Genomic DNA, 26,652 nt, shown 5'->3' on the forward strand with positions numbered 1-26,652 from the left:
GTTCTAGGAGAGCAAGCCTGAAGTCAACTCCTGCACACCAAACCCAATACCATGCTCTTTATTGCTACCCTTCACTTAAAGAACTTATATCCAGACAACACTGGACGTTGGATGCTGTGCAGTTGTCAGTGTACTGAGAGCACTGAGGACCTTCCTGCCCTACCCATCCCCAGTGCTTCCCCATCCAGCCCACAGCCCAGGACCCCGTGTCAGCACACTGGGACTGTCAGCCCTGGCCCTAGAGATGCCACAGCCCAGGTGCTCACATCCCTGCCCGGCCCAGCCACAGGCCCCAGCCCTACAGAGCCAGGCCTACCCATGGACCCATCTCCAGGCCTGGCCTCAGCCTGTCCCCATCCCCACAGCCTGCCTGGCCATCCTGGGGTTGTGTCTGGCCCCGCTTCCCTTCCCTGGGCCTGATCCTGACCCTACCCACAGGTTGATGTCCCAGACCAACCTTGAGCCATCCCCAGGGAGATTCCTTGATGTCCAGGGCTGGGGCTGCCCCAGTGCCCCTCAGCTGCCCGGATCCCAGCTGGGGTGGTGGGACAGGCCCTGGCTGCCAGGCCCTGTCCGGCTGCCCCAGGGAGGTCCCCACACTCCCAGTGGCGCAACCTGCAGGGAGCAGCTGGCCTTTATGATGTCCTCACAGCATTTACCTGTATTTAATTAAATCTGAACAAACCACCACCTCCAGAAGGATTTCCAGTCCTGCCCACACTCCCATAGATTTCAGAGGAGCAGAATCATATCTCTGCTGTTCCACCCTGGCACTTGGAATAGCCACATAATCAAGTTTTTTCTGACTAAAAGCTTTTTTAACTTTATATGTCATTTTTAGCACCTTAAAATTTGAGTGCTGTGAAACATTTTCTGGCTGAGGTACATTCTGCTGTATGGTAAATTTCAAACTATCAACACACTTCAGTGTGTTGATACCAGCACCCTTTTTCAGACATCTCAGAGATGGTCAAGAGATGTGAAGAGTGGTAGAGAGCACTGTTGACACATGTCTTCACATTTACAGAGTTTTAAAATTGAGATAATTTGGATTTTGGTGTATATGTGTCACACTCATAATTTTTATTTTTCAATAATACCAGCATTCAGTCACTCTCCTTTACAATTTGCCAAAACCAAGAATAACATTTTAGTGTCTTTATTCTACTTCACAATGTGCATCCACACCTCTCAATCCCTTTTTTTTTCTCTAGTATAATGCATGATGTTTGTAAACCCTAAAGACTTCTTGCACATAGGGACAGTGTGAGACATGGCCCTCGTACTGGAGATGATCGAATAGGATCTGCTTTTCCTGTCAGCTCAAGAATGGGAACACCACAGACACACATCCAGAAAATTGAGCTTCTAGAAAGACAGTGTGGAGCTCTTCCTACTCTTTACCTATCTGCTAAGAACAGCTGGCTGAGAGACTGATCAGTGACACCTGGAGACATTACCTGTGTTGTGGAAATAGCCAGGATCACTGCAGGAAAGCAGGATTTGGGATCCTGTCACACAAGTCTCCCATATAAACATGAATATTAAAAGCACATATGTTGCATGAATACTTTTTAGTTTTGGGTAAGATCTTCAAGTATTTTGGTATACTTCTGTTCAGCACTTATTGCACTGATTGCAAAATGCTGGTTACCAAGTCCTTCTATTAGCCTCTGTGTTACAAACAACAAATATGAACATTTTCATAATTTGGTCAGTTGTCACACATCTTTATAGAACACTACTGTGTCTGTTTTCTGGATAGTTATATATCCTGCCCATGCATCTAGCTCAAAGAGGTTTTCTTTCCTCTTTAATTGTTTCCAGAAACTTAGTTTGGCTGAATTACTGCATTCTTGAAATGCATTATACTTTCATAGTGATAATCCAAGCATTTTGTATCCACTATTCTCCAAATCTTCTTTATTCTCTAATTTTGAGACAGCTCTTTCCACCCAAAGTGCAGGGACTTGAAGGGTCTGACAGTTATAACTAGAGCTTCTCTCACATCTCGGCTTCCAAACTCCCAACCTTCAAGGAATTCTTTCACACTTGGCAAGGGGCAGGCTTGTCACATTTCATAATATAACACATCAACTATTGTAACCTTTGTCCATTTCTGACCAGGTGGCCCAAACACTACCTTTCACACTTGCCTGCTGTATATTCTTTGCACAGACTAGATGTCTTCTGTCAGTAGTGACCACAACAAAGGTACAACAGTAAGGCAATTGTTAAGTATTATGCTGACACTAATAAGGGTCTTGTCTCAATTTGTTTTAATACATACTGGAATCTTTATTAGTCTCCCTGATAGCTGACGGATGATCTGGGTGTTCAGAAAGGAGAGCAAATTGCCCACAGACAGGTCTGCATAATCTTGTCCAGTCAGTGCTGCCCTGACTCGCAAGCTCAGCCTCCTGGAAATCATCCTGCTTCCACTCACTCTTATCCTACAGCTGTTTCTGGATGCTTGCAAGTACAGTGAATTCTGGCTAACACCTTCATTTTCTCACATCAGTGACAGCAACCACCACCACTACCAATATGCCAACAACAAAAAAACACCTAAAAAAATCAGCAATGATCACATAATCACCCCAAGAACAACAAATAATGTGCATAAAGCCAGCATGGAATGAAAGAGCTATCATAAACTGTGACTACCATTTCCTTAAACCACCTCAGAATAAGCAAACAAAAATATCTCTGTGTATCTGTTTTGAGGTAAGGCTATCACACCTGGGCAGCTGAAAATTGCAGCAGTGTAGACTTTACCTGATTTCAATGCTCAGTATTTGAAATACAAAAATCATACAGGGGCGCAGGGGACTGAAATGACAGATTCATAACAGTTCATGTAAAAGCAGATTCCATCCAAAGAGATAAACTTGAAGAACAAACAGTTCTGCATTCAGTATCGCCAAGCTCACAGATGGCTAAGCCTTCAAGACAATCTTATGTAGTGTTAACCTAACCTGGGTTACCAGTGAAGCATTTGAGGGTCTGAGGAGCCTAGGATGAGATGTAGGAGAAACAGACCTTCTATGTCCTATTTAATACTCGATGTCTCGTCTTTGACCCCAGTAAGCCTCTGGAAGGGCCAAATTATCATGCCAAATCTGAGGAAACTGGTAAACCACAAAGCAAATTTTGCTTTACTTATGCTTTCTTTAAGCTTTTACAGGTATGGATTGTCAGTATGGACTGCAGTTATAGGCCAGCATGGAATGGACAAAATTATACTCACGCAGCACCTGATACAATCATGTCGTCTTGATAGCTTATGGAAAGCAGAAGTCTGACATAAAATTTGATGGTTTAATTTGGTTTCGAAGTAGAATTACGAATTGTTCCCCACAGGAATGTCTCTGGTTTGTTTAGTCTGTTCTTCCACTACACAATAAGAGCTGCCTTAGTTCAATACTCTAGATAGCTCAGTCCTCTACAAAATTCAGCATGATGTCCTGAAGTCCTTTCTAGCCTGACCAATTTTGCAACTCTATACATTCAGCAATCTTGATGTGAACAAGTGGAAGAAGCAACCAAAATCACATCACCTGACAGATGAGTGTCTCTCAGTTCTAAGTGATACCACTGAGTCCATGCCTATATGGAGCCACCCACCAGGTTTGGGCTGCAGTGATTAGCTACAACTACAGAGGCTCAAGCTTCCCAAGTGATATGCAATGCCACACTTTCTCATTTGCTCCATCTATGCACCTGAAATGTATCATCTGGCATATAAATCTGACAAATCAGGAAGAAGCCAGGGAGAACCTCACAGGAGAGGTGCCTAAATTACTAATAAAGAAAGTTAACCTAAGTCACCAATAAAGAAAAAGATAAGGAGTAATCCAAGAGAACCTGAATGTATGTAATAAAAACCACATATACAGAGAAAGAGTGGGATAACAAACTAATTATTATGTAAGTATTAGTAGAACTGTATCTATGAGGACTCTACATCTGTTGTTTTCTGTCCAACTTGTATCATTCTAAATATTTGTACCATAGGATTTATAGGGAGAGGTTTAAAAAGCAAAAGTCTAAAGTTCATCCCACATAGGAACCAAGTGAAGCTAGTGAAATTCAGATGGCGATTATTAAAAGGTTTGATAGCTGGTGCTCTTATAGGATGCCTCCTTAGTAGACTAAGAAACAAAGCAGCAGTTCAAATTTCACACACATGCTTCCAGCTTTAAGAACACTGCAAGTCATATTTTCTGTACTGTCAATGGGTAAATGTGAATGTCTAGAAAAAAATACTCCTATATGCCAACAATAGTTGTGACTGCTAAAATCTGAAGCACAGACCTTATAGCTCAATGATTTAATGCTGCAGCTGTCATGTTTGCCTTTTGAGTCTGAATGTAATCAAAACCCTAAACAGTGCACCGTGTGAGAAATTACCTCCTGCAACCATCTCATTGTTTGCCCTGTAAAATGACAGCATGTACTGCTTCAAGGTCACATATACACTAGAATGTAAGAGAGAGTCATTGGAAAGAAACATGGTAAGAAAGCAGTATGCAGCCCCAGGCTGACTGACTGAATGAATTCTACCTTGAACCTCTTACATATGCTTAAAATCCTTGTTTGAAGCTGGACATTTAGATATGTTGCCAATTTCACCTCAACTACTCACCTTCCCACATTTGTTCTTGGATGCAATTCACACAGAAACACAACCTAAATTATCCATTCCATTAGATTCATTGATTGTATTCTTACAAGCTTCAGTTCCTCCACTGTAATAACCTGTTACTGTGATGGCTGCAAATAACAATAATCGAGAAAAATCAGTTGTCTATTCATTACGCCATATAACCTTTTTTACTCATTTCTCTCATAGCTATAGAGCTTGTTCACTGTCAGCTTGAAGTGCAAAAGGTTTTAACAGCTAAAAAGCCTTGCAGACCGAGTTAAGATGATACCTCAGTGTATTGAGAAAAAAAAGAATCCTTCAATTCATGTGTCAGAGAATAGAAAGATGACTGAAATAATAAGCAGTATATATATTTTGTCTTTAGAATTTTTGTTGAGGAAGAAAATCTACTAGGCACTGTAGAAATAAACCTGGCTCTGCCTCTGATATATTTGTGTTTTTACTGAAACAGATACTACAATTCAGGCAGAAGGAAAAAGCAGAGTAACAGAAGAAGCCTAATGAGATGGAACTTAGCAATTAAAAAAATAATTTCCTGCATTTAGTGTTTCTGGCTATATTCCTTTAGTTCTGCCTTCAGAGCTTCTAGAGGAAGTTACTGCACTTAGTTTTTCTGCTTCACAAAACCTCCGAACAAACCCAATTTTCCAAAAGTTCTGAACAAATGTTCTTCTCAATCTGGCAATTAATGTGACAGTGATAAACTGAAGTCTGTATGTTGCAGGATCCCAAAATAAGGTCTTTTCCCAGTCTTATGCTTAAGTATTCCATTTTACTAGTGTAACAATGTAAGAGTATACTCTGATGGAGAAAGGCCTCCAGAATTGAGTTGAAAAATTGAAAACATTTTAAAGGAATTATTAAAAGTGCAGTTGCTTTTTTTATAAATAATGTAAATGTGTTATTGCTTTAAAGGTTTGTTCTTAAAAGTAAAGATGGAAATAGAAAAGGTTATTCTCTATTGATTTCTGTAGTTTCCTAGCTTAATTTCTATGATAATCTGTGACTGAAATGGAAATATTTTAAAGTAAGTGACATTGAAAGATGAATACAGAAAAGTTTTTTACTAAAATATTATTGGATATTTTCTGGATATATTAGATATTTACTGAAGCACAATAAATACACTGAAGAAGAAATCAACTGCAAATTGCATAGAAAAGATTCTATTCTTGCTGTCTTTTTATTTCACAAATACAGACTAGGGTATTCTGCCATCACAGCAATCCTTCTTTTTAATCAGTATGACTTACAACAATATCCAAGGAATACCAGCAGTACCTGCTACTCAGTGGATGCCACCTTTCATTGAGAGAATAGGCTTCTGAATGTTGACAGTTTATAGCCTTGCATCCCACTGCATGATGCTGGAAAATCAACTGTGGGTCCTATTTGAAATGAATCGGAAGAATGCCAAATGTCAATTTGTTGGTTGTTAATGGCTTAACGACCCATTACTGGCATGACAGTGAATTTATGAGTGATTAGTCTTTGTGTTTCTTAAGGCTTTTGGGTGTCAGAGCATGCTAAAGTTGAAAACTTTTTATTATTTCATGGAAAGAAAGATCTTCTGGAGAAAAACACCATCATGGAACTATAACTCCAACATGGAACTATAACTGAGCTTGATAAGCTTAAAATGAAATAAAGGACAGATTATAAAGGTTATCTGTTCAGAAGATTATACTCTTAAAAGCTGGATTCTTGTGTAGGGGTAATTGTCTTCTGAGTATTTTTTCTTGACATTTTAGTTTGTGAAAGCCTTTTGAATTAGGCCCTGATCATGCAAAGTCATTAATAATTTACATATTGACTTGTCCCACTGAAGAAAAGCTTTATATCATCGTCCACCAAAATAAATAGTTCAGAATTTTGAAAATGTCTTCAAAAGTAAATAAATAAATCTTAGGAAAAAATGTGTATTTTTACTACAGATTTCCTCATAAATATGTTTTACACTTGCAAGTGAGGCAACATTTAAAACCATGATTTCTAGTTAACCAAATGTGTTCTTGTTTGGATTTATAGGATTAAGGTTTAAGAATAGACTTCTCTACATACAAGGCAAGCAATTCAGTTCCTACATTTTAGAAACCTGTGTTTCATAGAAAAATCCAAAGGCTGTTTCTAGAAAACCTGAATATTAGTAAGAAGAAGGCATACTTTTCAGAGGTGATTAACAAATCTTTCAGGGTGAACTTAGAAAACCATCAAATGGGAATCGCTAAATTCAAACATGTTTCTCAGATTTGATTTATTCAGAGCTTAAACATGTGAAACGGATCTGCAACTAATCTAGTATATGCTCTTGTTTTCAAAATACAGTTAGTCGCAGGGATGACGATAACATCAAGGGGTTTTTTGTACAACAGCTTACTACACAGTCAATTTTCTACAATTTATTATACTATAAGCAAGATCACCTAGATTCAATTTGCCTCTCAGGTCCCTTCTCCAGGAGAAAGCCATGCCAGTCTGGACATTGCTCTAGAGACTTGAGGTGTGGGGCTTAGGAGAACAGAGGAGAAAAGAGGCAGTGGGAGAGAGAAATGCACAGACCCCAAAGACCTCTCAAAGGAACCCACAGGCATAACCTGTAGGCTAGCAAAAGTGGGTGGACAACAGCTCCAACCTCAGTTGTGTGGGGAGAAGAAAGAACCTATAACTTCATTTGATGGTAGTACAGATGAACCCCATTTGGTGTGAATCCCCCTGCTAGGGGTGGACTCAAAATAGAGGGATGTTTTGTCTTTAGTTCCCTACTTGGTACAGGCAGAGGATAGCTGTTCAAATCAAGACATACGTAGAAACAAAAACAGCAGCTGAAACAACCCAGGAAGATTTCAGGGCTGAGAAAAGTAACCAGGGAGCAGAGGCACTCCTGCAGTTAGGCAGTCCACAGCGAGAACAAAAGGGCTAGATAAAATCTACACCATCAAGCCTATCCTTTATTGATTTCTTTTTCTGAGTTTTACTTTTTCCAATTAAATACGTGTTGTATATTAGGAATCACATATTTTTATTGACCAAAAAAAATAGTTTACCATTCAGTTCTCATCTCAGATTTACCAAATTACTAAAAATGTAAACGCAGGGACAAAAAACCACAAAGCACATATGGAATCCTGTAGGAATTCAAATGTATTCAGATTTCATCTCCCTGTGATTTTATGATTGCTTTTGAAATGGGCTGCTTTAATTACTTAACATCTGTTACCCAGTAGCTAAAGGCATGTTTCCCTGCATCATAACAAAAAGATGCCTTGTATTGCTGAATTCAGCATACATGGAGCTAAACAAGGTTAACAACCATGCTGAACCTATAGGATTGAAGACTTGCTCTGGTTTGAAATGTGCCTCAACCTTCTGGGCCTTCAAAACATCTTCTTCATCACTGGGTGGATTGAGGTGGTTGGTTGATGCTTCATTTTTCTAGATACAGATTAAATCACTAGCACCATGTCTGACAGTCAGCTGTGTTAGTGTCTTCCAAAGTTACAGACATATGAATTCCAATACAGAATGCATGTATTTGTCTCTCTTGTGGATATATCAATTTACAGTATAGATTTTTCTTTCTTTCCAAGAGCCCCAATTGGGCAAAATTTTATGTACTTCATTAATTTCATATGCTCTGAATAGTCTTTACTGTTCAGTGTCTAGTGTTCATGTCTCTTAAGGATTGGACAATATATATTAAATTGTATAAATTATCATACATATGTACTGTGATTTCTTCTACAATAGCTCCTAATAAATCAATATTTGCCAACAGTCACTTTTAGATTATCACCTAATGCACAGATTTCTCCCATGATTCAAAGGAAACTAACTGTAAAATCCAAAATAGGTCTGTATGGGCAAACCTCCCTGCTATTAACATATATAGTGAATTTCATATATTTTTCCTGTAGGAAGAAAAAAAAGACATTTAGATGTAGTTTAGAGTGAGAGTAAATAGTGATCTAAAATTAAAATATATTAAATAATACTAACAAAATCCTAAAACAAAGTATTATAGAACCTGAGAAATCTATTTGTGTTTTAAAATTTAGAAAGGACTGACCATGTTAAAGTAACACAAGATCTATTTTTTTTTTTATTTTGGGGGCTTTCTTTTGCCATGAAGGTTTACATGTGCGTACTAAATACACCACAACTGTTTATCAATTTATTCTACTCAGGGTTGGAATGACTGGTGAAAGTGAGGTTTTCCAAAAGAGACTATAAAATCAAGAGCACATAGAAAACTGGGAAAAACTACTTGGATTACACAACCTAATCCTGATTCACCAACCCCATTTATATTTCTGACCTTTATGCTCTTGATGTGATACATGTATAACAAGGTTATATATATAGTAAAATACCCCATGCATTTAATATTTCTCATAATATCACTTACAAATTTTTACCCCTGCCTCTTCAGAAGGCTGTAGCTGAGACAAACAGTATACAAAAGAAATGCTAATTAAAGTACCTTTGGGAGGAGAAGGGAATGAAAGAAGCTGATATTAAAAATTAATCATAAGAAACAAGGCAGGATGATTTTTAAAGGTGGAAGTAAACAAGAGTAGGTTATTGTAATTCGGGATGGCATGGAAGATTGGTCTGAACTTTCACACAGAGGTCCTTCTCTTTTCAAGTCACATTTTTTTAATTTAAAATGGGGGATTTTTGCCTAATTTAAGGAAACTGTCTTCAGAATAAACACCCAGCTTGGCAGATTTAATGCTACAGCTATTTTTCACCTCTTTCCTAAATATTAAGCATAATAATGTGTTTTGTTACTTTGTCTTTCTGTAAACCTGTTCTATTAGTGCAGTTCTTTTGTCTTTAGCAAACATATTCTTTTATCTTTCAGTCTTGTCTAGTAGCAAAGATGTTACTAAACTACTGACACACAAGAAAGCAATCCTTATCCAAGGCTTTGGTGAATTTTAAAAACAAGGCATTGCCATGCTCAGAGCCTCTCTTTCTAACTCCACTCATCCCAGCACATCCAACAGGTCAGAAAAGCTGCCTGCAATCAGTTTGAGAAGAGGTGTCGCTGAACATCTAAAAACGTAGGTTCAAAGTCTGAATCCTAAGGGCAAACAGGCTAACTGAATACATTCCCCCTCTTCTTAATTATAAAAATGTTTGCGATGAATAGTCTACGTTACACGCTCCCAGGAGTCTTCATTCCTCAGCCTTCTTTTCCAGTTTCCTGCTGTATGACAACAGGCTTCACCTAATGGGGTCTTATGTTCATGAACCTGTCACTACTGCGGTCCTGGCTCTTTCAACTTTTTAAAAAGACTGCTGGTAACTCTTAAACCTGATGTCTGAGGATCAGTAAGTTTGCCCTGAAATGTTTGCCAGACACAGGCAGTGCAACCCACCAATTCCAGAACAACTTGTCTGTAACCAACCAGGCTGTTTGTACTGGAAAAAACAGAACAGTAAAGCATAAGCAATCCTATTGTAATCAGATGCAAAGATAAGAAGTCAGTTACTAGATTTGGAAAGAATGCAAGGGAATAGTAAAAACTGTGGTTTATTTCAACCCAGTTTCAGCCTCAGTTTCTTGTTTCAGATTATTTTTAGATTTTTTCTGTGAATAGGAATGGTCTCTATAACATTATAACACATTTTCCTAACTACTGAAAGCTAATGGCCAGCTCATCCACCACCTCACATTAAAGACAAATTCTTCTTTTGAACAGATCTTGCTTTCCATTCTGCTGGGCCCTTTTTATAACCCAAAGCTGTTAGGATGCAAATTACACTCCATCACCAGCCCAACCTGTATGCTTTATGCTTCCTTACACACCGTTTGAATCTATGTAACTGAAATCTATAATATTGTACATTATACAGTGCTCACGAAAAATAACTATTACTAGTAAAAACTTCTGTTACACTGATTATTCCAATCCTCTCAAATATCATGATACTACCAAATCCCACAATAGGACTAAATCTTTCAAACGGCTAGAGGTAGTGGCATCACAAAGAGGAAGTGAGACAAGGATCCCTGTTTTTTTCTCTGCATTAAGCAACTACTCTTCAGGCAATCTGCTGGGGCTAAAAACCAGTCCTGGAACGCCTCCCCCAGCAGTGGACACTACAGCAAAAGTATGATATTGGTATCTTCTGCTTTTTAAACCTCCTTTTCCAGGCATCCCCTGGTGAGAGAAGGGAGAGTAAGGCTGTGCCTAGTCACTGAAGAAGCTCAGGCAGAGTTGAGGAGGGCTGAGTAAAACACAGAGTCAGGCTCAACCTCCACGTAAAGAACCAAGAATCAATATTACAGATGCAGCATTAGTACTAACAGTCACTCACTTTGGTATTGTGGCTAATTAGAATCACAATGCTGCCACAGGATCACCATATTGCCCATCAAAGGGATGAAATAGGCTTTAATTAAATTTAGGAAATCTGCATTTCCCTTTTGAAATGATGATTTTTCACAGGAGTACCTCTTTTGTCTCAAGACTGAGTTGCTGACTCTCTGGACTTCCACCCTGCCAGCATGGCAAACCTTGTGGTATACATCATGACTACACTACAACTTGGATTCTTCATTAACAAAAGATACTACATATACAGAATTTCTGATAGTCCTGTGGTTTGGGTAATGTTGCAGGTTGTCTGAAAGGCTGGATTACGGAATATACTGAAAAATGACTGAAATTAAAGCCTCTGTTAGATTTTGGGTACAGGACTGTCACATTCACTTTTAGCTACTGTTTTCATCATGGCAAGTCATGCTCAAAATGTTGTTATTAGTCAGTTCATGCTCAAAAATCGCCTCTTTCAAAGCAGCCACTGTTTTCTATTGTCAGTGGCATTAACTCCACCATTGCCTCAGGAAAGATGCATATCCCCTATTCTCAAGAGGCCAAACCACCAAGATCCGTTTGGCATGACTACCTTGTATTTGAAACAGAAACTCAGTCCCAGATTCACTCAGCTTATTTTCTGATTGCTCAGTTCCGAATTGCTTGTACGTGAGTCTAAACGGATGTGCAGGCTCAGCAAATACTGGAGTATGTGTATCAGAGAAGAAAATCTGAGTCTACGCTAATGCTAAGTGCAAGCATGCCTGCCTATTTCACAGTAGGAAGGAACGGGATGTAGAAGTCTGCTTGGCTACATCTCCCAGTTTTCAGTAAAATTACATGTTCATTATTAATAGAGATTTAATATCTCACAGAACAAAGCTATATAGGATTTAAAGACAAATGAACTACAGGTATTCCCCTGCCAGCAGTCGACGTGTACAAAACCAGCATCATAAACCACAGTGCACTCACTTATTCACCAGTTTCTGCTTCTATACGTGTCATCACCAAGAATGATAGTTGCAGAATCCTTCAAAATACTCACTGTCAGTAGTGTAGGTGAATGTGGCCCACCAACAGCACTAAAAAGCATAGTACTTTAAAAAAGAGAAATTGCAGGAAGCTGCAAGGAGAAAGAGAAGGAGGATTTTCCTTCAATCTCCCCGGGTCAGATAAGACACTAAGTATCAGTTAGGAAAAATCTTTTAAAAAATATAATTAATAACTTTAAATGCCTCCAAACAGAACAAAGATACAACACTTTGATAGCTTTTAACTTTGGGAGAAATATAATGAACATATATTTCATTTCTAAACTTTAGATAAAGCAGATCACTGGTAAAAATTTCTAAAAGCCCATTCTAAAATTAATTTTAATGCAAACTAATGATCACATCTATTACCATGCAGTATCAGAGATGCATTTTGTGACTAGTAGCAGCTGCCATAGATATTTTGTAGAAGATACATTGCATTCTTCATGAATAACAAAACCAATGCGTTCTTAAGAGTGAAATTCCGATCAGACTCAGATGTGAAATGTCTCTGCACTAGCCACATTATAAATTAATCTTTATATATATTTCATGGTATCCAATTTATCTCACCTACCAAACCAGACTACTCACCATTGCAAAATGTGCTGTCCAGTCTATATAGTTTATGATATTCCATAAGAAATAAGCCTCTGGAATTCACTTGGGAAGCTATTTCTATCCTATTCTACTGTTACGTCCTCTTCCCACTTTCCACACTTTACTTTTTGCATTCCCTCTGCAGAACTGTAAAACATCCCTCCCTAGCCGTCTTTTAGTCCTATAGAATAGGTATTGGTTTCTGCTGAATTATTATCAGCTGTATTCAAACTTGTTCAGATGTGAGCATTGCTTTATCACTCTCATAGGTCTTCATCTCCTCCTTTTTAACCACTCTATAATTCCTTCTGGTTTTGTTGCTCTTCCATGACCTCCATGCAATGTATCCACATTTTCTACTTAATTGGTATGTGTAAGTGACATAGATTTTTTATAACCAGACCCCAAATTAAGCAAAACTATTCCAGGATTCACCAGCAAACTAGATTCTACTTAAGTCTCGGAGGACCACAAGACAGCCAAGGAGACTTTGGAAGTACTTCAATTTAAAGAAAGGAAGTACCTAGTTGTGGGTGAAGCGTTTAAGAGCTCAAGATTTGCAAACAATTCCTAAATACATCTAAAAATTTAAGAAAATAGGTCCAGAAGCAATTCTCGGTGAATGAGTCTACTCTTTTCTAATACTGTTGTTGAATTCCCTCTTCCAAGGGTAAAGCTGGAAGAAAAATGTATGAATCCCAGAATTTTAGCCTTGAGAAATTCAGTTTCATTTTACAAAAATCCCACGCCCAGAAAGCTGTGAAGCCTGAGGACTTATAAGCAATTTAAACTCAAGGTTCATAAAAACCAGTACTAAACATTTACAGTCTCATTACAAAATTGACTTGGTCTATGCATATCCAGTTATTTCATTTAAAGTATACAGGTTGCACAGTCCTCTTCCTGGACACCAGACTGCCACAATATCCTGAATGGCAGGATTGGGCTTATTCACAGCCTGATGAGTTACATTATACCTTGAGTGGAATTCATCTCTTCAAAGCCATTGCACTTCAAGCTCACAAAATTATCTACCCACGAGGAAAGGTGTCTGCTGATAGAATTTAGTTGACTAAAGCTATTTGAGTACTGAATATGTTGTACCACACCTTTACACTTATTAAATACCTCTATTATAAACAAAACGTCTCGTCTGAAAATTAAACTATCTCTGAAAAAGTAAAGACATTTGAACTGCATTAAAATATCCTGCTGATGATCATTAATGTTGAGTAAACAAAACTGAATTTTTGAGATTTGCTCAGTTGTCATCTTGATTACTTTCATCATTTATTCCAAAATATACAATATGCAGATCAGTTTGAATTCCATTTTTTTTTAAAGGATAACATCTTTATATGTCAGAAGGGGTTTTATTCAAAGTCATTAAATTACTATTTCTAATTCACTATAAGGTACTTCTCTGTTGCTTATTTGCATTGAGCTACTTTATAAAATGTTTGTTCAATGCCCAGCTTTTCCAAAGAGAAGTATTTTTTAAATAGTTATTGCTGAATTTTGTTCCCTATATTCAAACTGAATGTATTGGGGCATGCTGTTGATTACTGAGCACAATGTGCAGTAAAAGCCAGATCCTGGAGCCCAGATATGGATTTATGGGAAGAAAGGAAGGCTGGCAGGCTGTTAAAACCTGTCTCCCACCTTTGTTTGCTTAACCCAGTACTGCAACCTCTTTCTCCATCCCCCAGGATCTTTCACCAAAAGCAGGGAGCTGAAGAGATGGTGTGACATTTGAAAAGCCAGGAAATGTGTGCTCGTTCCCATCTGCAGCCTTATATTACAGTCATTTCTACCTTAGGACCTGGTAAAGAGGAGGGTTCAGATCTTCTTTTTCACACCAGAGCTATATTTATTTCAGCTGTACAGATAAAGTTGATGTGAAACCGCAATGAGATGGAGGATACTCCATGCAATTATCAGGATTCATCACAATTAGCTTACTGGCTATATATAGACATTAGTAAATAGTGATGTGGAGTATGAATGATGAATGTTGAATGAAAGACTGAAATATGAATAAATAGAAAAGAGAAACAGACAGTGCCAAAAGGCCAACTTCCCCAGCTATACCTGTTTCAGTAGGATTACTTCAGTCTATGTTTAGCCTGGCCTTATAGATTGAAAGCCCATTATTGTTTGGAGGCACTAGGTGTGCTTCCAGTCTACACAGAATCATAGCATAACAGGTTGGAAGAGACTTAAAAGATCATCAGGTTCACCCTTTCCTGGCTAAAGCACAGTTTAGACAAGATGGCCCAGCCCCCTGTCCAGCTGGATCTCTAAAGTGTCCAATGCTGGGGAATCCACCACTTCCTTGGGGAGATTATTCCAGTGGCTGATTGTTCTCATTGAGAAAAATTATCCTCCTGTGTCCAACCAGAACCTCCCCAGAAGTAACTTGTACCCATTACCCCTCATCTTTTCCACATGACTCCTTGTAAAAAGGGAGTCTCCATCTTCTCCGTAGCCACCCTTAAAATACTGGAACATGGTGATAAGGTTTCCCTTTAGCCCTCTCTTCTCAAGGCTGAACAAACCCAGTTCTCTTAGCCTTTCTTCACATGGCAGGCTTCCCAGTCCTTTGATCATTTCTGTGGCCCTCCTCTAGGCCCTCTCCAGCTTGTCCACATCTTTTTTGTATAGCAGGGACCAAAGCTGAACACAGTATTCCAGGTGTGGCCTGGCAAGCGCTGAGTGGGGTAATGACTTCTTTATCTCTGCTAGTGATGCCCATGCTGATGCAACCCAGCATTCTGGTGGCTTGCTTTGCTGCTGCAGCACATGTTCACTCATGTTGAGATTGTTCAATCATCTTCCAGTTCAGTTTTGTCTGAAAGAAATCTAGTTTTCATGCTCCACAAATCAAGACCAAACACAGTAAATGGATATGATATTTACTACAAAAGCATATGTCTAATGTGAATTGAAATCCTAATGTGTATTCACTAAAGAGTCATGGTTGTACGTTCCACTCAGCAACAATAGTAGGAGAGTAGCTTTTCTGTCTATGAGTTTCAATTTTTTTTTTTTTTTTAATTTTATTTTCATTGGCTCACAGGATAACAGTTCTTGGTATAGCATTATTCCCCTCAAATCAAACAGTCTCTGGGAACATTTTGCTAAAGTCACAGACAGGCACTTGCAGGTCCTCAAACTGCTTAAAGACAGCAATCACACTTTTTCATAGTCCTGGGAAAGGACCACAGGCATCAAATTCAGGATAATGTTGTTAGCCCTACTGGGATAATCTGAGGGCTATTTGAGCTCCTTGCTTCTGCGGACCTATTTTATCTGTTTCAGGTTCAGGACACCTTCCTTGTTTTTCCCACACCTTACCTTCCTCCGCCTGAGGTATCTTCCCTTTATGTTATTCAGTCTCAGCCGTTACTGAACTTTATATTCTGATTCAGGTGCAGCTCAAGGCCATGTATGGGCAATACAAAGGACTGTTGATGCACCATCACCACTCCAATAAGCAAGCTACATTTCTTCAGCATAAATGTCAAAAATAGCCTCAAGTATCTGACTTTTACAGAACGCTGAAAGTCATATCTAGTATTCTGCTTGGGTTTTAAAGAAAGTTGGGAGCCATGGGAACATGAAGGAAGATCTTCACATAATCTCTGTACTTTTCTACACTAAAAGAGTGGAATGAAAAGTTGTGAACTTTATTTGTAACTTCGTCATAAATGAAGCCCTGGGCACTCCCTGGAAGAGGTCTGATTCATTTCCTATATAGATCTAAATGTGTAGGACTATACCTCAGAGATAAACAATGATAGTTAGAGCAAATGCCCATTAAAACGAACATGCAGGAGTGAGTAAAAAACCCATATGTAATCAAACTGATAAAAATTAGGATAAACGTGCTAATTTGTTTGTATGATGTGACTCTATTTCAGAGCCTCCCTTATTCGGGTAGTTTTGTGCTAATGTGATTAGAAAAAGCTGCCATAAAATCTGTTTTCAAAGGGGTTGCTAAAAACATTGCATCCATTCTTTTCTTATATCCCTCCCATACAATGGTATGGGGATTTCTGGGGACTTCCAAAACTTAAGAGATCCTTACTGCAAGGTTCGGTTCCCTTTTGAGAAGCACGTTATCAAATTCCTCAGATTACTATCGGCTGCACCAGAGATTCAAACAATGCCAGGAAACTAAAAGGAGAAACCTAAAATGTGATTACGTATTTCAAAAGGATATAAACATAATTTCACAATGAGAAAGATGACTCACTATCTGGTGTGACTATGGGTTAACACTACCTCATTGCTCTAGCCAGGCCAGCATCACTAACAGAAGCATTCATTATTCCAGATTTTGGCTAAAATGGAAAAACTAATTTTCAAAGTAACGTGTTAAATTCTATGGCTTAGGTAGATATATAAGAGACAAAGGTAATGATGATCATAGTCCTTACAGGTTTTGAAATACATTAGTTTATATATATATATTAACCTCAGAATAAACACATTAGGTTTTGAAGGTTTATTCTCCACACCTTATTCCTTTCAGTACCAAGCTATAATATGTTGCATGCAATACATGCCTGTATATCCTATTATAACCATCACTTTACAATTACTATCATGTAAAATTGTATTTTACCTAAAGATAGGTAAGCAGAACAGAGAAGCTTTTCCTCTTAAACTTTTAGCTGTACAAAAAGAAAAATGTAGTTCAACGTTACTAAGTACCTTCTTTATCATCATGACGTATGATTGCATCCTGTATCATATCAGCAAGATTAAAACGAACTCGATGATTCTTTCCATGTTTCAGTTTTTTCACATAGCCCTCCTGTTTCTGGAAAGCTTTTTCTCGTTCATAATATGCCTTTATTTGGTCACAGCGCATCCGCTTCACCAGCCGCTGCCGCTGGCCCAGAGGGAGGGACTCCAGCAAGCACTGCTCAATTTCCATCTCATGGGACCGAAAAACATTACATAGCTGGAAACAGCCTGTAAGAAATTAAAGACAAACACATTTAGATAATGCAACAGCGTGTTTTCAAACGTGCCATGAAACTTCCACCAATTTGCTTCTTGTCCTTTCTAACCATGTGTAAGTCTGTCACGTGAGCTCCTCCTACTTGACCAATGCTCTCTATAGAGTATATATCATTATCATTTGCTTTTTGGAAACAACACATAACTAATTCCATTAAATCACTGATGCATTTTTTAAATGCTAACTCAGTTCATCTAAACAAATGTGAATAGAGGTCTAAAAGTTCAAATGTGAGATGGATAAAAGATCTAAGTAATTCAATATAACTGAAGTGGCTTGCATTTGCTTACAAACAAGAGACTATTATGCAGTCTGATGCCTATGCTTCCATTTTATTAATTTTCATCTTGCTTTAGGTTAGCAAGTTTCTGTTATTCAGTGAGAAGAAAAATAATCGTAACTTTTTTTTTTTGGCACTGTATAGAGTCATCCAAATGGAATCTTCTAATGAAACTGTCAGATACTGAAATCTTTGTGTGGAATCTGATCACAACTGTGTCGATTCAGTTAATCCTAACATTCATAATGTTACTTTTAAGACACATTCCTATTTTGTTTTTACCATTAAATCTGAAATAACAGTGATATTCTTTATCAGTTTGTTCTCTTTTACACTCAGAGTGAAAACTATAAGAGACTACATGCTACTAGTTGCTTTTCAGATAACAGTTCCATTACAAAAGGAGACTAGTGGACTGTCAAATAATTTTATTGCCTGAGTCCTCAGATGTGAATCCATATCCATCAATGATGTCTCCACTAACATACCCTAAGACCTTTCGATGTAGTGGCTGGACACCACCCAATTACTTCTGATTCTCATGTTCTATTTTATATACATACTTAAATTTTCTTCATATAGGAGCTAGGTGCCCAAATTTGTAATTTCTAAGGACTGTCAGCAGCCCAGATCAGAAAAGTTTTCTCTCCTTAGTTTGATGGAGGAGCTCTTGAAGGAGATGTAGGGTAGTTACCTTGGACAGTTAAGAAATACCAAAATTAAGCATTACTTGATGAGGCCTGTTTTGTCTATCCATTTTGCTAAATCTGTAATTTCATCATCAAAGGACCCCTACCTCATTCAGGGCACTAGTTGAGTAGGGCTGACTAAATGACCACTTTGTTTTCTCCCTGTTGCTTGACATACGTCTGATCTACTGAATACCATTCAAACCTTGATCTGAAAGCATAATTAATAATTTCCTGACAGGCTTTTGTAAAGCTCACATCATCATAACATATACATGTTTCACAAATATTTACATTTTTTTAATTTTAAAAAAGAGGAATAAAGGGGCATTCCTATCTACCTTCTCTACTGAAGAACTGAAAGACAATAATTTTCTTTTTAAATCACTAATTTTGAGTGTCTAATTCAAGAATTTTAATTATTTTCTTCTTTTGTTTTGCTTTAAAGGTGTAGTATCTTATAAATTATTATGTATCATAATAATATAAAAAACTATCAAAGTGATAGTTTTAGGTCTGCATGCCAATCACTATAAATTATCTCTATTACATTATATATGTAACATTATTTTATATTATAAATTAAATATTGTATTCTATTATATGTGCTCTCTATGAATTAGAACCCAAGCTCTAAAACCAGACTTTCAAAAACTTAGGAGCATACATTTATGCAAAAAATGCCCAGAGTGTCTGGCTGAGAAACTCCATGATGGAAGCAGATGCAGAATACAGTTCTACAAGTCAAGTTCAGTCAACTTCTTTTAACATAGGCTACCCTTTCCCTCTCTATAATTTCTGTTCCTTTCTTAGCATGCCCTTCTAGCTAGAAGAAAATGAATTGCCAAACTGGAAACAAATATTAGCTTGCATTAAGCCAAAACACAAACCCTTTCTTTTTGCATGTCAAAAGCCAACAACTCCTTCTGTATAAAACAAAATACTCCATTTGACCTTAAATGATATGTTTCATTTCTGAGCACGTTGGAAAAGACAAGGAAATGAAAGGGTAGCTTCATAAAGCTTCAGAAGATATAACTTTATTCCCTGTTTCACTCCCAGTGTTCAAAGCATTCAACCAAATAGGAGATCTGCACTCAGACCATTCTCAGCCCGAGGTTGTTTGTGACTGCATCTCCTTTCTGTCATGAGACAACTGGGGAATGAGCAAACTTCCTATCTTCCCTATTTATATAAAATATTTAAGTACTCATGCCTTAAGCTTACACAGTATTTTTGGCTTGTAAGACTCCAAGCTTATACCCTAATACTTCTAAATCTGTGTATAGTGCCTGACAGCCAGAGTCATAGCCCCAGAGGAAAAAACAGCTTGCTGTGTTAAACTATGTTTGACAATGCAGCTAAGAGTCCAGCTGTACAGGAGTCTTGCCTCTGTTCTGTTATTTACTTCTCTTTTATGAAGGGAAGAAGGAGCGCTTGGGCTCCAACAGGCTACAATTGAAGTTGCTGTGTATATCTGGAAAACTCAACTGAGGGTGAGAATTGTTGCTGTTGTTCTAATCTCAGCTGTAAATCAGCGCTGTTTGCTGCCAACAGACTTTAACAGTATCTTTGTTTTTACTCAGTTTAGCTCAGGTGCAGCCTCATGTGACAACTGAGCCTGGTGCAAGCTGTAGGACACCTTTGCTGTCACAGTGCTCTGATCCTCCAGGGTGAGAAATCAAACAAATTGGCTTAATGTCATGGTCAAATAAAGCACAGCAAAGATGAGCTCATACAGCCAGATTCCAGTCTCAGGAAGGATGTGGCTGGCTTAGTGTCCTCTGCCTCTCCACTGGGATGACACTCAGCCTGCATGAGTGCCTATTTTCTCCATGAAGAACAGTGCATGACTGCCACAAGTGACCTCACAACATGGTTTCCAGTGTGTGGTCAGAGTCAAACAATTCAGGCAGATTGAGAAGAGGACTCTGAATCCACTTGGACACTGGTCTCAGCTGAGAAGTAATGAGTTGCAAATGGAATTTTTTCTTTCAGCGCATCTGGAACCTGATACATCCCAGATGAGATCAGTATCTGACTGTGGATGTAATAGCTGCAGGTCAGCAGCCTCGTTAGGTTAAGCCTAGATTAAACAGCAGAGTATAGATGCAGACAAGGTAACCTTTCTGAATCAATCTTTCAGATGCTCATCTTTAAGGCATGCAATGCTTGGTCCCAATTTTAGAACTAGGCAAGTCTCTGCTCTGACTGTGGTGGCCTATTGAGCATGGGGAACAGCCAATGGCACAAGAGGCAGAGCTTCCTGGCTATCACCCCAAGAGAGCTGGACTCAAAGCTAGGAGGGTTATAGACATGCTTCTGGAGGAAATCCTGGGATCGCTGAGTGCCACTGAGCAGGGGATTAAACAGCAACATCAGATCAGGCAACCGTGTCTTGTCTAGCAGAGTCTTGAAAACCTCTGTCAGCAGCTTCTCCAAGTTCTCTGGATAACCTGTTCCAATGCTGCACTGCCTTCTATCAAAAATGCCTTGGGTTATTTTGGTGGCCATAATCCCTTGTTAGTACTGACACTAGTAAGAAGACTTCAGCTTTGTCATTTCTGTAATTACCCTGGTAGCCTTCTGCTGCCCTCCCTTCACTTCCTCAATGTCCATTTTACAATGGGGCGACCAAGACTACACACATACTTGCAGGTGCAGCTTCACTAGCTCCAAGTAGAAGCAAACAATTACTTCCCCCAGTCTGCTGGCCACAATCCTCCTAATATAGTCCACTATGTGGCTTGCTTTATTTAAAACCAGTGTGCAGGGCTGGCTCCCATTCAGCTTTGTGTCTGCTGTAATCCCTGCCTCCTCTTCAGCAGAGCTGCAGCTCAGGTCAGTCAGGTCCCAGCCTACATCAGTGCACAGGGTTAGTCTGTCTCAGGCATGATAATACACACTTCCCTTGTCAAACTGCCCAAAATTTCTGTCAACCCAATCCTCAGGATTAAGCTCTACCATTCAAAGTATGCCAACCACTCTGTCCTAACTGAGCATTGACAACAGTAGCAACAGCTTCAGCTGTAAAGAAAACCTCCAGGAAAAAATAGCTGCTAAAATCCACAACTTTATTAGGCGATGTACATTGTTACTGTTTAAAGACTGACAACTCAGCTACAGCCAGGCTCAAAACAGAAGCTATTAGAGCCTCCTAAAGGGTAACATGTGCAGCAAGTTTGTCCATCCTTTTCTGCATGAGAAAAGCGGTACAATCCATTACACTGAACTGGTACAAGAATCTTGTAAGGGACCCATTCAAATACCAGAAGATATATGGAAAACACGATCTCAATCAGAGCTGTTTTTGAGTAGTTAGGAGGCAATGTGGACACACGAGGAAAGGTTTGTGAGTAGGGAGAAAGGTTACCTTCTGAATCAAATAGCATAAGAATTTATATCTCATCACATAAGATATCACAGCTGAAGATTGTTTTATGTGGTTCTTGCCTCAGTGTATGACAAATTACAGTTATGTACAGTGATTTGATAAGGTCACTGTGACTGTCACGGTATATTGCACTAGATACCTCATTAGCAGTGTCTCCATCAAAACACTGAAAAAGCTTACCAGGGTATTACTTATTTAATGAGATGCTCTGGACTAAAAAAACTAGAATAAACATGATTGTCGGTATGTATCTGGTTTTAAGGTCTGTATCTTCTGTATAAGCACACAATATAAAAGCCTTTATGAAACAGTGAAATACCAAAACCAGAGATGCTTTTTATTATATCACATTCATTATTAAATAGCACAGGACAAAGGAAGTCACTACCACTGTAACAAACAGGAAGAAAAATGTTTCAAGGATGTTTGCTAGTGTAGAGCTGCTTCACTGACTGGGTCCACCCTGAACCACTAGAAAGAGAAGAATCATTACTACAAAACAACCTGTTCATAAAAATGTGGTAATTTACTCACAATTGTACAGACTGCCAGTTGCATTACAACACAAATTACAAGCTTGATCCTGCCTGTACAAACAAAAGATTTCTAAGTAAAGGTAAACTTGCTTTGGATTGTCACCAGTTCTGACTGTGAAGGTGAGAGAAGGAATATTTTGTGGCACTACAAGCATCACCGCCTGAAGAACATGAAGAGCCTGGGACATAATCAGAGAGGAAGAATGTGATTGCTATAGGCATTTTCTTCCATCTCCTGCAGGTGATTTGAACACAAGTAAATGTACAGTATGTAGGAACATTTTTGTCATACCTTTTCAGAAACCGTATCAATACAGCTTTCCTTTATATTTCCATTTCTTATGGCTTTATATCACTAAACTTCAGTCATTTTGGCATTAAATTGGGAGTCTAGTCATTCTAAAAAACGCACCTCAGATGGTAATTCACATTGCCTGTGGGTGATTATGTTCCTTTCTAATCTGGATCACATGTCAGAAGGCATTTCCAGAATGTGAAGCTTAATGACTATATATATGTTCACACAGGCACTACAAGAAAGTTTGCCACTGTGCTCACATGTATCATATTTTGACTTTTCATGTGATACAATTGTTTGCTGTTGAGAAGTAGGTAATCCTGGACCCTGGGAATAGTGTGTTTTGAAAAGTATGGCAAGTTAAACCACTTGTCTTTTCACTAATGGCACACACACAACCAAACTGCTGACATTGCTTAATGCAGCAAGCATCTCAAATAAGGTGACACAGAATTACAGTGCATAATGCTTAAAGCTACAAAGTTGTAAATACTAAGACACCTACTTACCTTTATTTATGTAAACATTCATGTTGATTTTTATGACATTTTAAACAATGAATGATTAAGTTTCTGGGTATTTGAAGGACTATGGTCTCTACAGCATAGAAATAAAATGTAGAAGGCTTAAATTACCTGGAAAAATGGCGATCTCATATTCTGAGTGTATCTACTTGAGACTGCTACCTCAACAATATTCTTTAAGCATCTTGAACTCATTAAGGAAAAAAAAAAGGCAAAAAACTCCCTGAAACATACACTGTGTTTATCTTGGGTCCTCTGAAACTTCAGCTACAATCTCAATCTGTTATTGATAAAGATATGGTATCAGCCCCTCTTCATAACCACAATTAAACACCTATATTCTAATTTAGATACCTGAAATTGTCTTGAATTTCAGAAAGATAAAATATTTGAAAATTTCAACAACTTCACTGAACTGTTAAATACATTAGCATTCCTGAAATTAAAAAAAAAAAAAGAGGTCAATTTTTCATAAATAATGTCCTAGTACAGAACACTTAAGGCTAGTTAGCTAAGCATATTCACAGTACTAACAAAGATATGTGGGAAAAGTATGCAGTAAGCAGCAAGTGCCTTGGCACTTTCAGACTCTGATACATGGATTGTGTAAATTCAAGTTCAAAAAGTTGCATTAATTTACACCTCATGTTTTGATAACAGAAATCATACCAGAAACTAGAGCACTGACCCTTTCAGTAATGCACTTTACTAGATATGATGATTTTATGCTATCAAAAATGCATATTATTTAAATTTATTATAATAAATTAGAAATAACAATTCATTAGCATTTATACAGCTAAACTGAATGCTGGATGAAATCAGTGATACAAATACAACAGCCTAACTGAAGTTATGGTGTCTGGACCATAGATCAATGCACTTTTAAGAGATGTCCTCTTCAGAAATCGAAAGTTATTATATATTGTCTATACTGATCTTTCAATTTCAAAAAGAAATACTTCTTACACACAGAAGGGGCTGGATTAGTTGAAATCCGTCTCAAATTGCACTGTTAAGGTCAGTATCAAAATAGTTGGATTTGAAAATCCTTTGCTCGGCACAGGGAAACTTAGCATCTGAACAGCCTCTCCATTATGTTTATTAAGCTGTAACTGCAGCGTGGTACTCGTAACCACTCAGCTTGATTCTAACAGCTAAAGCGTTTTCATTAGGTCAGCAGTGCTCTGCTCACTGTAGTGATGGGCTTATTCCTTTTTTCTTGGTTCCCCTCCCCACCCCATAAGCAGGTAATCATGAGGAAGCAGTATAAATGTAAATTATTTATCTTGTAAAGAATGTAAAGAACTCAATTAATGCCAAGCCTTCTGAGAATAAATTACATTGCAGTAAAGGAGCTGATGTGCTTCTCTTCTTCACTTTCACATAGCTTCTTTTGGGTGTAATTACAAAGTTAGGGCTCTTAAATGACATATAATATACAATGCTTTCTCATTTTCTGCTTGACACCCGACCCTGGCTTTGCTGAAGAACAATCCTGAGCACATTCAAGCAACCATCCTCTTATAAAACCCTACTCTTGAGTGCTGCTCTTCAAGAGCCTTTCGATGTGACTAGACTGGTAAGCAGGAACTACAATCAATTTTCAGCTTGATACCAAGGAAAAGTTACTTATCAGACACTATTAATCAACTCTACAGGCTTTCCAATAGACTCTATTATCTATCTATCAGCAATTCAGTGAGGTTACAGAAGCATTCTCTAAAAAGTTATTATATTTAAATCAAAGAATCAACCAATTTGGGATCTTGCCTTTATACTGATAGAAGAGAGTCTGAATAATAATGAATCAAATGTAACAGAGGGCTCTGCATTGTCATTTGTGATTTATGTCATGCAGCAGTCTGTAACATATGGATATTTTATGTTCTAGGTAAAAGTCATTAAATGTGTGCCAGCCTGTTCAAGATATGTATCCAAACTGCCTGCCCATGCACTGGCCTTTAGCATAATAAAACACAGGTTTCAAAAACATATGTAAGAAGTTCTTCCAATTTTTTTTTAGAAAAAATATCATTATTATTTTCCTTTGCCTGTCTTGAAGCACAGGGAACTCACAGGTCTGAATGGTCTGACAGAAACTGTATACGTAGAGCAGTACTCCTCATCTGTGGGTCACATCCAAAAGCTACATGAATGCAAGTAAAACGAACAGACACAATCTGCTCAAGCTCATACTACTTCTTTTGGTAAAGCTGCTGTCTCCATATCCTCTCTACTGCCGTCATCCTTCTATACCCCCTTGGAGGATGAGACAAAGGTGCAGTCTTGATTCCCACAAACTACAGCATACCTCAAGTACCTTCTCCTGCAGACATCAAAACCTTTTCTAAAACAAACTAAAACACCACTGTCTGCTCTGGAGCACTGGAGTTTCCAAATGAAAAGACTGCATACTCTCAGAGATGAGTAAAACACATTAACCCATTCATCTCTGCTCATATAATATTCCAGAGAATTGAGTTGTTAGGTCATGAAAGTCTGTCCTCAAGCTGGATTCAGGGCTGTATTGTACTATCTCCAAATAATGACTGTCCAGACAATAGGCTGAAACACTACCTACTGTTCTTCTGGACATTAAGATAGACTTTTGAGAAATTAGTTCATGAAACTTGGGATCCAGTATCCCCTTACTAAAAAGAAAAAAAAAAAAAAAAAGTTGCTATTGGATACCTCTATTTTAGTACATAAAAAGGGGCAGGAAGTAAACTCTGGCTTGACAGTTAAGTATTATGTACTGCCTCATGTTCACGCAGTGAAGGTTCATGCAGAACAAATGAAACATCTAGATTGTATAGCACATGATCCTCATTCTCATGTGATTATCGTGCTGTGCTGTTGTGCTCTAAGACATAATTATCTTTTTTTGTGGCTTGTAAATTCCACAACGTCTAAAATGGAAGATGCACTGCAACATAGCAGAAAATAAGTTTAAAACATAAAACCAAAGGTGCTCGTATATGTTCTAGTAAGTAGTAGGAGAGTATGTATAGGCAGAGAACAGTACTTGAGGCTACAAAGCCTTTTGAAATAGATGGAAGATTGGACACGGCATGGAGCAGATAATCTGAGGAAGTTTCATCCACCCTGTCTATTGGAAGAGGTCTCTAGATACTGTCCATAGCCTTTGACATAGAGAGGGCTAGTTGGAACTGTTCAAAACAGACAGTGAGCTAAATAACAATTTTGTAGACTATCGGAGGTCCAATGCCTTTCCTTCTTTTTTATGAAGTGTAGACAGACCCT

The 26,652-nt window shown here is 38.2% G+C and overlaps 1 protein-coding gene across 4 annotated transcripts in view; it reads right to left on the bottom strand.

Moving 5' to 3' along the window:
• MYO16 (myosin XVI) overlaps window positions 1-26,652 on the bottom strand; it is a 405,417-nt gene that overhangs the window by 285,178 nt on the left and 93,587 nt on the right. For all 4 annotated transcript variants that reach the window (XM_074930682.1, XM_074930690.1, XM_074930699.1 and 1 more), the window contains exon 2: window positions 17,352-17,615. In XM_074930682.1, coding sequence (XP_074786783.1) covers window positions 17,352-17,577 — 226 coding nt within the window. In that variant the 5' untranslated portion in view covers window positions 17,578-17,615. The remainder of the gene's footprint in view (window positions 1-17,351; window positions 17,616-26,652) is intronic.

Source organism: Athene noctua, chromosome 1 (genome assembly GCF_965140245.1).
Source record: "Athene noctua chromosome 1, bAthNoc1.hap1.1, whole genome shotgun sequence".
NCBI classification, from domain to species: Eukaryota; Metazoa; Chordata; class Aves; order Strigiformes; family Strigidae; genus Athene; species Athene noctua.